Source organism: Orcinus orca, chromosome 3 (assembly GCF_937001465.1).
Source record: "Orcinus orca chromosome 3, mOrcOrc1.1, whole genome shotgun sequence".
Taxonomy (NCBI): domain Eukaryota; kingdom Metazoa; phylum Chordata; class Mammalia; order Artiodactyla; family Delphinidae; genus Orcinus; species Orcinus orca.
This window is the reverse complement of record NC_064561.1, coordinates 97,451,528-97,464,250: the sequence shown is the minus strand read 5'-3', so window position 1 is coordinate 97,464,250 and position 12,723 is coordinate 97,451,528. Positions and strand designations below refer to the sequence as shown.

At 35.8% G+C, this 12,723-nt stretch overlaps 1 protein-coding gene across 3 annotated transcripts in view; it reads right to left on the bottom strand.

Annotated features, from left to right (window-relative positions):
- The window catches only part of FBXL17 (F-box and leucine rich repeat protein 17), a 476,179-nt gene that overhangs the window by 125,922 nt on the left and 337,534 nt on the right, over positions 1–12,723 (bottom strand). The window contains exon 8 of one of the 3 annotated variants that reach the window (XM_033423739.2): positions 534–3,225. The exons of the other annotated variants lie outside the window; for them this stretch is intronic. Within the exon in view, the coding sequence (XP_033279630.1) occupies positions 3,182–3,225 (44 nt within the window). The 3' untranslated portion in view covers positions 534–3,181. Of the gene's footprint in view, positions 1–533; positions 3,226–12,723 lie in introns of those variants that run through there. 3 annotated transcript variants of the gene reach the window in all.

Below are 12,723 nucleotides of genomic sequence, written 5' to 3'. Positions count from 1 at the left end.
AAGCCAGACGAGGTGGGTAGAGCCTGGGTAGGACTGGAAGCTGACGCCTTGCATGTTCCCCAAGTTATTTTGTGGGCATGCATCACATCCCACCCGCATTAACACTTATCAGAAATTGAAATAGAAGGGATTGGGCGGTGCAGGGAATAACAAAAGTAGAGGGGAGCATAGGACAAAGGGGAAGACACAATGATAAAAAAGGTGGAGGGGTGTTCTGGATTGGTTTAACCTGCTTTGAAATGAACAAAAAAAATTTGAGGACCTAAAGAGAAGAAATGGAGTGGCCAATCATGCCTCTCAGACATAAGTAATTTTTATTTTTATTTATTTATTTATTATTATTATTATTTGCGGTACACGGGCCTCTCACTGCTGCACCCTCTACCGTTGCAGAGCACAGGCTCCGGACGCACAGGCTCAGCAGCCATGGCCCACAGGCCCAGCCGCTCCGCGGCATGTGGGATCCTCCCAGACCGGGGCACGAACCTGTGTCCCCTGCATCGGCAGGCGGACTCTCAACCACTGCGCCACCAGGGAAGCCCCTATTTTAATTTTTTATTATTTATTTTATTTTTTCCATGAGTGATTTTAAATCTTGTTATTTCCATCACAGGCAGACTGTGTGGTCTCATGAGCAAGCACAGCCTTGGGGGCTTGCACAGGTGAGGATTTTGATTCTCAGCTTTTCCCCTTATGAGCTGGTTCATCAACTTGGACAAGTCACCTGGGGACAATAACATAAACTACCCGGAGCTATTATGAAGGCAGGCTTAGGTATTTAAAACATTTTCAGAGTCACAGTCACATTTCCATCTCCTATTACGAACTTTCAAGCTATTTAATTCTTTAAATTTGTAACATAAGTTGTGCTTAATTCTTATTTTTATAAAATTCAGACATAGTGTATTGACTATTAACAAGTGAGCACACATTTTTGGAATGACAATATTAACAAAGGTCTACTCCCTCATCCTGTGAGGTCCCCAGAGGTACTCTGGATCTAATTCCAGGGTAGAGGAAGCCAGCCACACAATTTCAGTTCCCAGGTGCCCATGAGTTTCTGGTATCCATTTGCTATAAGGCACACTGCATTCTTCTAATGACCTATCCCTTTGCTCATACCCAAGCAAAGTTTTACTTCTTGCACTAAAACAGCCTAAAACAGTTAAATCAAAGTTAAATAAAAATTAAAAATGGTTATCACACCATCTAGCTCCTTACCTGTTTTGCACTGGAATTATATGATCATAGAGGGGGAAATAATCTGATACGCTTTTAAGGTGGATAAAAGATATTTAAATATTGAAAGACATTATTCAGAAAATTAGTATTCATTTCAGCACACGATAAGGATATTGTGCGTAGAATCCCCATATATTCATCTTTGGACAAAAAGAAGGAAGTATTTCTGTTGCTGAAGTTGTATATACTTTTCTAGAGTAAAAACTTTATACTAAGCTTTTGTAGAAAATCAGAATGAATTAGTACGGTGTATATGATAATCTACTATGTCATCGTGCCAGAAGTTTGACCAATTCCTTTTCATGGAAGTTTGAAAATGTCAAGTTCGTTTTTAAACCCATGGCTAGTTTCATCTACTTTAAACCAAAAGTGACAAAATAGGAATTGACTGGGGGGAAAATTCTGCAATCCACTGTTCTTAATATTGGATAATCCATGTGAAGCAGGTTTACCACAAACTGCTGTGACAGAACAAAGATGACAGATAAACTCCTGTGACCAAATTAATTGGAAATAGGTGCCTCAGACTTGTGATCCTATTTCAGTTTTTGAAAGAATTATATGCACCTTCAGAGCATGCCACGTCTAAGGATGATTAGTCCTTGTACCTCTGGCATCAGGCTGATATGGCATGTTGCCAAGTGTCTCAAGAGAAAGCTAAAAAGTTCAGTGGAGGTGGTGCAGACTGTGTAGCTATTCCAGGATTACCTCAGAGAACATTCTGGCTTTTCTGCTGAAAGCCTGTCAGAGTTTGATATCTATTCTCTTTGTGCCTATGATGTGTGTTTTCAGACTGCCCTAAGTGGACCTTCTTAAACTGGTCTCTTGTTTTTTTTCACTCTGCCATACTGCTAAGAAACGTAATATAAAGCAACTTTAGGCATTTTTTTTTTTTTTTTTTGGTACGCGGGCCTCTCACTGTTGTGGCCTCTCCCGTTGTGGAGCACAGGCTCCAGACGCGCAGGCTCAGCGGCCATGGCTCACAGGCCCAGCCACTCCACGGCATGTGGGATCTTCCCAGACCAGGGCACGAACCCGTGTCCCCTGCATCGGCAGGCGGACTCCCAACCGCTGTGCCACCAGGGAAGCCCTAGATATACATTTTTTTATACTGTTAAATTTACTTCTTGCCTTGTCAAACCGACCATAACTAAGATAATACATGGAAACCTGAAATAAATAATTATTTTAATAGAGAGGGTTTTTGTTGGCATGTTTAATTCTCTCATCACAAAAGACATCAATGCTCTCAACTTAACTTTTTTTAGGGCTAAGAAAAATTGTAAGATTAAACACCCAAAAAAAAGCAGCTTATTCAAATGTTAGAACAACAGAACACAAGCATAACACTGATTTAGATATATTTATCATTTTACTTGCAATGTGAATAAGGTTACAAGAAGTATCCCTATTTACATTAAAAGAACTCAAACTTCAGTATCATATATTGATAGCCTTTTGAATGTAACAGGAATACACACTGAAATCAAGTAAACTGTTTAAAACAGATCTAAATCACTTAGAATAGTCTATTAAATTATATTTTATTGGAATTATGTTGACAACTCGATAATTATTTTAATTAAAAAATAAAGCATATACATTAACACACTAAACGTTCTAGTTAATAGTGACACATTTAAGAATGTGCAGCCCTATTTATAATAACAATTTTGAAAACTATCAGTCGCTCAAAATTTAACAATATATTCCAGTAATCACATTTGAAGGTGGAAATATCTAACAAATAATATCATTTTAACCTTACTGTAAAATCAATTGTGGGAAAGCTATGTTTATATGGTTGAGCAATATTTTTTCGAATATAAAAGCTACTAAATTTTCCAAAAGTCCATACAAATTTACTGACATCTTAGGTTGAAAATTACTAATAAACTCGGGCCAAAAAAGTCACATAACTGAAACTTTAACACATTTTTTAGCAACAGCATTTATAAAAGGATGGCTGGATATGATCCGCTCCTTTGAGAAGAGAGAGAAGGAAAAACACAGGAGTCAAATTTAAAATATATGATAGCTCATACACTTTAGATATTTTGTCTGTACGATACTTGATTATTTGAAAAAAAAAGTGGCATTAAGAGAACTGTATTTTCTAAGTGATATATAAAAGCCAAAACCACATAAATAGTGCAGATTTCCAGCTTTTCATAACTGCTACTGCTTAATTTTTTAACCAACACTCATCTTTTCTTAAAAGAAAACAATATCAGATTCATAATGATCAGGCAGATAAGTAAAATTTTTTTCTCCAGGTGCTAAAACCTATCCTGAAAAAAAAAAAATAAGATTTTCATTTTAAAAGAATAATAACAATCAATTACAGAATGAAATCTACTATAAGCCAGGTGGTTTGTATAAGTTCTTTATGCCCTCCTTCGTAAATTCTTCAATTTTTTTCAGGTGAGAAAAAAGGCTCACGTATATTTAGTAGCCCAAGACACATACCTAATAAGAAAGTAGTAGTGATTCAGCCTGAGGCCTGCTCATGCTCTTTGCATGTTGTGTGTCCAGAAAATAAAACCCGTCTTCGGTGGGCATCTTGTTATCGTTTTTAAGGAATGTCTACTATAAAGATATGCAAAGCCAAGAAATGTAGCATAATTTAGCACATGTTGAATAGATGCTCTGCCACCACAGCTGGTTATGGGAAGACTGAAAAATGGGTTTGAGTGTCCTTAGGAATGATTGAAAAGCTCTGGTCAGGCCAAGCAATGACTAAATCTATACCTATTTTAATGATAAAGACAACACTTTGATAGCGTTTAATTCATCATGGATGGAGTAGGTGAAATTGAGTTGATGCTGATAGCTGAGAGAATTATTTTCTAAACTAATTAAATCTTTTTGTATAAATATAGGCTAAAAGAGAACACTGTTGGATTTATTTTTTTATACCTACATGTTTGAAAACAAACAAAAGTTAACTAATGATAATTTTAAGTCACCAATACAAACACAAATATCGTCAGGTTTACTTTAGTGCACAGAGACAATTTTAATATATTTCTTCTTTTTCTAAAAGAAAAATAATTAAAAAAATAAAGATCAAATGACAAAAAATTCAAATGTCCTCTTCATAATATATGCTGTATGTAATATAGCTACAATATCCTGAATTCTATGATTAGTCTGAAACCAAGTAATTCTATATCTAGGAGTCTAGCAAGATATCACCTTTCAACTCATTACCACTTTTTTCTACTGCAGAAACAGATTAATCTGAGAACTTACTGGTCAAACACTTTTCTTCCACTTTTGAAATTTAAAAAAAGAGTTTCAATCATTTTCTCCTGAAGATGTCATATAGGGTGCTGACACTTTCATAAGCAAAAATCAACACGTTTAGAGCACTGAAAAATTGATATACGTTGAATATATAGGCTGCTACAAATAGTCCTTTCCTAAGTGGTTTAGTTTTAGGAGTAGTATTCTCATAGAGAACCAAAGAAATTATTTTATAAAAATAGAGCAATGCATTTAAATTAAAGATCATTTCCTATACATGAGTGAAATATCAAACACACAACCAGTACTATTGATAATAGACCAAATTTGGAGGTTTAGTTTTTAAATGTAAAAATTTTGCTTAAATGGATTAAAAGAATAAAATTTCTCATCTAGATATGGTACTATATTTGAATTTTTAGACCCATTAATTAAACGTAAATTGAAAAACAGCCTGATGATCTGATCTTTTGTTTAGTGTAATGTAGGTAACTGCCCACCTGGAATTTAAGCCCAAGATAAATTTTCTCTTAGACAGCAATGAAATTTGAAAAAGAAAGAACTTTGGACAAAGAAGTCAACTCTTGATTACACCTGAGAATAAAAAGGATAATCCCAAATGGCTATTTAACCTCATGTCATGTCTATTTGCCCATGCGGGTGTTGTCATCTGAACATATAACTAAGAGTGTATTTCCTATATTTGGAGTTTGTAATATTTCTAGATAAATAATGACATACTGTGATTCCTTGAATTAAGTTAATTTCTCCACCAGGTTCTCCCTGTTGAAACCATTCGTAGATCTTTACTCAAAAAGGACCACGACTGCTGGGCTCCAAGAGAAAGCTTTGAAGTTCCTTTCTGTTCCTTTCCTAACCCCTCTTCATCTCTCTATGGAAGAGGAGTGTGGCTCTGAAGTTGGATTCCAGGACGGTAATTGAGCAACCTGTTCTAGGGATGAAACTTTCAAGAGATAAGAGCTTTTCTGTACCAGCTGTGGTGGTTGCTTTCTTCCGGCATCCTCCCATGAGGCTCTGCTCAGCAGTCTCCCTACCATCCCTTTTCCTTCAGCATGCGCAGACAGAACTGGAGCTATTGCCCCAGGGAGGACAGGCGGGTGAGGGTGCGGATAGATGTGCCTTTTTGTTTCAATGGGGTTATTAATTCTAAGATTGCTGTTTAGTGGCAGGAACACCCAGGTGGTCCTACAACCAGGAAAAAAGGAGTCCTCCATGTTTTTTTTTTTTTTTCTTAATTAGAGTTCTGTGTTAGGTTTGGGGCCAAAGGTGGTCATCATCATTTATTCAGTTAACAATTAATTATTAGGTGAGTAATGAATAAGGGTGCAAACTCTGGGGTTAGTCCTTGTAAATCTGAATTCTAACTCTGTCACTTAAAACCTGCATAAATTTGGGCAAGTTATTTATTTGTGTCTTCATTTTCTCATCTGTAATATGAGAATAATAACAATAATAACTCCCTAGTTAGGACTGTTGTGAGAATTAAGTTAATAAATGTGGAAACCCTTAAAATAGACCTCACACATAACAAGTGCTCAATAAATATTATTAATAATTTTTAATATAAGAAATATGAATAATGTTAAGTCTTGCTTGACAAGCAGCTAAGCAAGGGAGGATGCAGACGGACATGAAAGACAAGGTCCCTGCCAGGGAACCTGTCTGCTGGTATTGGGCATGCATCTTCTTAGGGACTGATAGGATCTGTCTGCGTCAGGATTCCTGAGGTGAAGTACCATCTTAATAACCACCTAATTGTATCCTTATAACAAACACCAATTTTCAGAATGAAGCCAGGATCAAATCTGAGGCTAAGTGGCTAAAATCTTTTTTATATTTGAAGAAGCCCAACTTTATACTTCAAGGTTGACTTATATTAACGAAAGATTTTAAAAAGCGATAATATTGATAGGCATATGAAAGTAAGACTTCCTGAAGATGAATTGAAATGTACATGACTGTAGATAACTAGAAGCCAAAAACACAAAGAACGTCAGCCTTTCTTCTCAGCTCCTTGTGCCTATCTTCAAACGCGGGGGCTTGCTTTCTAAAAGCCTCTGTTCGGTTTGTCTAACATGACTACACAGCTTCTGAAAGTAGAGATGAGACTATAAAAGGCTGAGTTCAAGGAACAAGGCCGAGGTCTCATGGTTTGTAGTCCTGGAGGCCTGAGAAGTGTTGTGGAAAGCAAATATCATACACATAGAAGATGTATATGTTTCTAAATCCACATTTTTTTTTTATTTGAAAGAGGATAATGTTCTCTGGAGCAGTGATACCTAAATCTAACTAATCATAAAACTCACCAGAAAAACACTAAATAACATTAACAAAAAGCTACAGAGCTCTGCCTACCATCCTTACACCCTTACACCACTCCTGCCAAGAGTCAGATTTTAGTAAGTCTGATACAGGGGTAGTAATTTGTACTCCCCAACGCCCCACTTCCCACAAAGATACCCAGAATATTTGAAGGCAGTACCAGGATTGCATGCACTCATCTCGATCTGATCTTTAGAATCATCACTCAGTCCCCAACTTCCATAGAGACCCTGGTTTCATCGGTCTGGGGTGGGGCCTGGCGCTGGTGTGTTAGAGAGCATACCCAAGTGTTCCTAAGGTGCAGTGAGAGCTGTGTACCAGGAGCCCTAGTTCAATGCTTTCCTGCTGAGCCTTTTATTGCAAAACTGGACGTGATTTCTGTGCTTCAAAGCAAAGACCAGATGCTACTGTCATTACCAGAAGGTGTTACCTGAGCTCTTACTCTGCATAAGCTACGGCACTGAGTGAAGACACAAACATAACTTGTTACATCCTAACCAGTGATGAAGCCAAATTACAGATAAGATTAAAAAATTAAAAAAAAAAATTAAACTCCAGGATGGCAAACGTGCTATGTAACCTTCATCCACTTCCCCAGAAATAACCTGAAGGCTGCTCTTTCAGATCTAAGTTCCTCTTACTACTTTATCTCTTTCTGCTTTTGGTATTTAGATACTACTGCTTATGCTGGAAGAAAAACAATCCTGCATGGTTTATCTGTTATTTTACAATATCCTGTCATCAGCTTGGGAAATGAGGCATCAACATAATTTATTTTCAGGGGCACCTTATATAAGACACACTTTAACATATCTAAGCATATCACTCCATTGTTTCCGGTAGGGAGATTTAATCACAATATTTAATGAAATAAAAACTAAATCAGAATTTCTTTCAAATAAAGGGAGAGGAGAGATGAAATATGACTTCACCTGTTTACACCTAAAAATACTGAGATAAAATTATACACACACACACACGACTTTTAAAAATATTAAATTGGGGCAGGTATATAACCATGTAGGCAGGTATATAACCATGTAATGCTGGGATTTTCCTTATGACAAACAAGAACTAGGAGGAACTATGTACAAATCATCTCTCTTTATACAGTTTAATGATCAATAGATCTAGTCAGACTAGGAAGAAATTAACTTTCTATTATGGAAATATAACATATTACAAATATCCTGCACTAACATGAAAAGTATAGTATTAAATTCAGAGCACGGTGAAATTTTCTATTATTGCACATCAGACAAGAATACTTTGTCTCCTTGAGACTGGAACTAGAATCCAAAAACCGTTGGCCTTGAGAAAGATGTATAAACAAAGCTATGACTCTTCCAATTTTTATCATTTTTTAATGTTAAAAATCTTGCCATTATTAAGCGGATTTTGAAACAGGAAGAATTTTTCAGGTCAGTTCTAAGAGTGCTTTGGGGGACAAATTTTAAAAACTTTTTTATCATGGAAAATTTTCAACATACACAAAAGTAAAAAAAATAGTATAATGACCTTCCACGTATTCATCACCCAGTTTCAACAATTAACCCATAGGCAAAATTGTTTCACATATATCTCTGCCGACTTCCCCCACCCTCATGGGCACACTGACTGGATTGTTTTAAAGCAAATGTCAAACAGCATGACATACCATTGGAGGGGGAGGGTGTCAGCGTTTCATCAAGCGATTATCCAGCACCTGAATAATTAGGATTTTGCTTTCTTTTTCAAGGCATAGCTCTTACACTGTTTTCATTCCTAGAATTTTTTTCTCTTATGTCTTAATACTTTTATTAGCTTGCCTGGACAAAAAAAGATTCTTTTAGACTCACATGGTGAGATGATGAGTGATCATTCTTTAGCCATGCGTTTTTCTGATGTCTAATCTGTGGCTCTATCAAAACAATCATCAGGTAAGAAATTAGAGGTGCAGGGATTTTCTAAGCCTCCATTTGCAAATATGTTCTAAACAAAGTTATTAAACACATGTAGTTTTTCTGACATTTTTGATATATCAGGAAAGTTCAATGTCAGTGCAGCCTTTACTTTTACATTCATTTGACTAAGCAATAAATAGTCTAGGCAGATGTTTTTCATGTATCTAAAAGTCAAGGCCTGCATAATTAGGAACATTTATTATATTTTCCTTTATTTAATCTGATATATATTCTAATATATATTTTCCCGAGGGTGTCCCATTTTTACATATAATATCTTCTTTTAATATAATGCTTAGCTTGAAAAAGTGGGTATGTGTTATTGTTCTTCAGGAATCTTCCTCTAAATCATACTCCTTCGTATTATTGTGCTATCCCAAATAGATAAGTTATGGCAGTACTAAAACAAAATGTGCTGGTAAACCAGAATTTATACCTGATAATGCCACAGCCAACCAATTTTTGAATAGAGCCCATCCTAACGGATGAAGCTCACTTCAGACTAACATCCTTTAGCTCAAGAATGCACGATCCCTTCAGTGTCCTATTCAGGGCTGTGGTGCAGAGACTGAAGAGTAAGAATTAGCTAGTAGAGATTTTCCAAATTATGTTAAAATTATACTAAAATCATCATTATGATTAATTCTACATATTTTAAAATACATTTTAAAGGTAAAGACGAATAACCAAGAAAGCTTGGAAGAGGCAGAATAATGCTGATTCATAAATAGAATAAACACTGATTCATAAAGCTGGATTGTTTTTCTGACTATTCAAGGAGGTTTCAAAATTATTTCCAATAAAGGCCAGTGACATGGTATCACAAAAATTGTTTTTAAAAAGAAAAGCTTCCATTTTGATGCCAAATAATTCCAAATGTTACCAAAAAAAATCAATGAAATCGTGTGTTTTCTTAATATTGCATTGGTTTAAGTCAGAAGAACTTGTGGTAGGGCAAAATCTGTGCGTGCGTGCGTGCCTGTGTGTGTGTGTGTGTGTGTGTGTGTATTAGCCTCCCTCCCTCCCTTTGAGGCCACAGATAATTCATTTATGAACCATTTATCTTCAGGTTGAAGATAGCATTTTAAATTGAATATTAAAAAAACATAAAAGACAATAAGCATACTAAAAAACTTACTTAGATATTTCTATAATGTTACATATGTTTAAAGAAAAATGTTTTTTTAAGTAGAAAAGGAGGCAAAATTAATCTATGCTGTCAGAAGGAATGATACTGATTACCCTTGGGGTAGGGTAATGGCTGGAAAGGGTAAAGGGAGGGGTGAGGATTGTGAGGTACTGGAAATGTTTGTTTCTTGATCTAGCTGCTGGTAATATGATGTATTCCATTTGTGAAGATTCACTGAACTTATATGTTCACTTCATACTATACTTAGAGGTTTTTTAAAAAGCAGAAAATGAATTAAAATAGTATTAGACCATTTTTCACACTGTAACACCTGTAGTATTTGCTATTTTTGAATTTTATGTATTAATAAATACTTTTATATACATATAAAATATACAGAAGCGGTTCTTCTAAATAATTTCAATGGTGTACAAGGCCAATTTTTTTAACCTGATTTATTTAAAATATATGCATCTTTGAGGTTTTAGGAATAATTTTGAATGTGACACAGCCTCCATTAAGAGTAAAGACGGCTAAATAAACTCTTTAGTATAGGATATTTAAACTATGTCAGGTGAATGAAAAGAACCAAAAAACAAGGATATATTCCTCATCAATTCCAGTAGGCCTTATTTTAGAGACTATAAAACTTCCCTTACTTTTAAGGAAAAAAAATCATCTGTCCCTTAAGAGTTTGTATAGGTATGTATTAATGTAACCCAAAGCCTTATGAACTCAAATTTCTGAGGGGTTTATAAATTATTCAGATCTTTAAAAGAGTTATTTTTGAAAAATAATGAGATGTAAGAAATTCAAGTAGTCTGGTCCCACTTAAAGTTTAATTTAATAATATTATCAAATAAAAATAAATAATATTAAATAAATAAGTAGTATTAAATCAATGAGTATTTAACTTAGTTCTGTGAAACCTAGTAAAAGGCCTAAAACTGCTATTACAAAAGAAGGTGAAAGTTCTGGACATGGAACATGGAAAATGAAAAAACGCAGACATGGAAAAACGCAGGCATTAAAGGACTCAAAAAATTGAAATCTGCGACTGATGAAGTACAGTGGGGTAGTTGAGTCTGGAAGAGACAGCCCACCAGAACAGATTTATTCCTTTAGCTACAGTTAGACACTCAGGTAGAAGAAGAAGCTACTTAATTTTACGGTTAACTTATCACCAAAAACTCAACAACCTGAACCATGTTGAAATGCTCACAAACCATTACAAATTCCGAATGTTCTCATATCTGCCGTGCCTGGTTTTCACCTTTGTTCGTATAACGCTGCTCACTCTGCGGCCCAGTTTTCCTGCTCAAATCCTTCCTTCCTTCTTCCACCAGTCTAAAATCTTCATCCTCTCCAATATCTTCCCTGATCACACTCCAGTGCTCAATTATCTTTTTCCTTCTCTAAATTCCTTTGACACGGCTTAACTCTCATGTAAGCAGTGTTTTATGAATGAAACTCTCATTTTTTCTGATGGGGAAAGTAAAGAAAGGACAAATCCTGTCTACTCCATTTTCTCTTTGCATCTCTACGACAGTCCGATTCACAGACAAAGAAACTGGGACTCAGGGAGACTGAATAATTTGCTTGTCTTCACACAGATATTAAGAAGCAAGATTGGGTTCTGAACTCGGGCCTGCTTGACTCCAAAGTATTAAAGCCTCTGCCTTCAAGCAGATGGTGATTTGGGAAGACAGAGAGAATCATATTTCACCATGAAACCTCTCCTAGAAAATGGACTGCATTACTAACTTCACTACTCCTAGCACATTACCTGAGACAGATGTAGATAAAAAATATTGGAAGGAAGATAAAGAATTTGCTCATGTTCGTACACACTGTTAGTGGCAGGACAGGGACTAGAAACCATCTCCTGGCTCCTCTGCACCACACTCAAGAGAGTTCAAGGATGAAAGATTATATCTAAGCAGGCAGCACATTGCAGTGGAAAGAGTACCAGATTTAGGGGCAGAGAGATGCGGGTTTAAATCCTTTCTCTACCATTAATTTATATCCTTAAGCAACTTTTGAGTATATTTCCTTATCAGTACAACAATAATAATACAGATATTGAAGGTCTATAATGTGAAGACTAAGGGATCCAGCATATGTTAAATTACTAACAAAATACTCAGAGCTAGTCTCTCTGCTCCTCCCAATTTATATGTAATATTAAAATGCTGAACTCTGGTATTCTACTGACACCACATCATTTCCAAGGGTTCATCATAAAGCACAGCCCAGAAATCCGACGGATGTCCTTTACAGGGGATCCACCCCACATGGGCTTACCGTGACCCCTCTAGGCAGCCTAATGAGAAAACAGTGCTCCTTGCTTTTCATTACCCAAGAATATTAAAGAGATGGCATCTTGAAAACAATTTCAAGAATTGACTATCATATCAACTAATACAGGTTTCATTACAAGAGGGCAAGGAGTTATGAAGAAGATGGTTTCCTTTTTATTTGTCTGATTTGTTCCTATCTGTCTTCCAGGATGTCAGATGGATAGTCTGCTCTATTTATAAATGATACTACAGCTGAGAACAAAGGATGAGGTTATAAAAAGAAAGAAAAAGCCTCAGAAAGATGAAGGAGGTAAACTTAAGGCCTATTAATTAGATGTATGAATTAACACCCCGAGTCACCAAGTCAATAAAATAAATAAAATCCATTTTCAGTGACTGGTTGCATCTTTGCCACAAAGAAAGAAAAACAGAAGTCACACTGACATCCATTTTTCTCATATTACGCTAATTTAGAATGAATTCAGAAATGGAGTTTTACATTAAAGATGGTTAATCT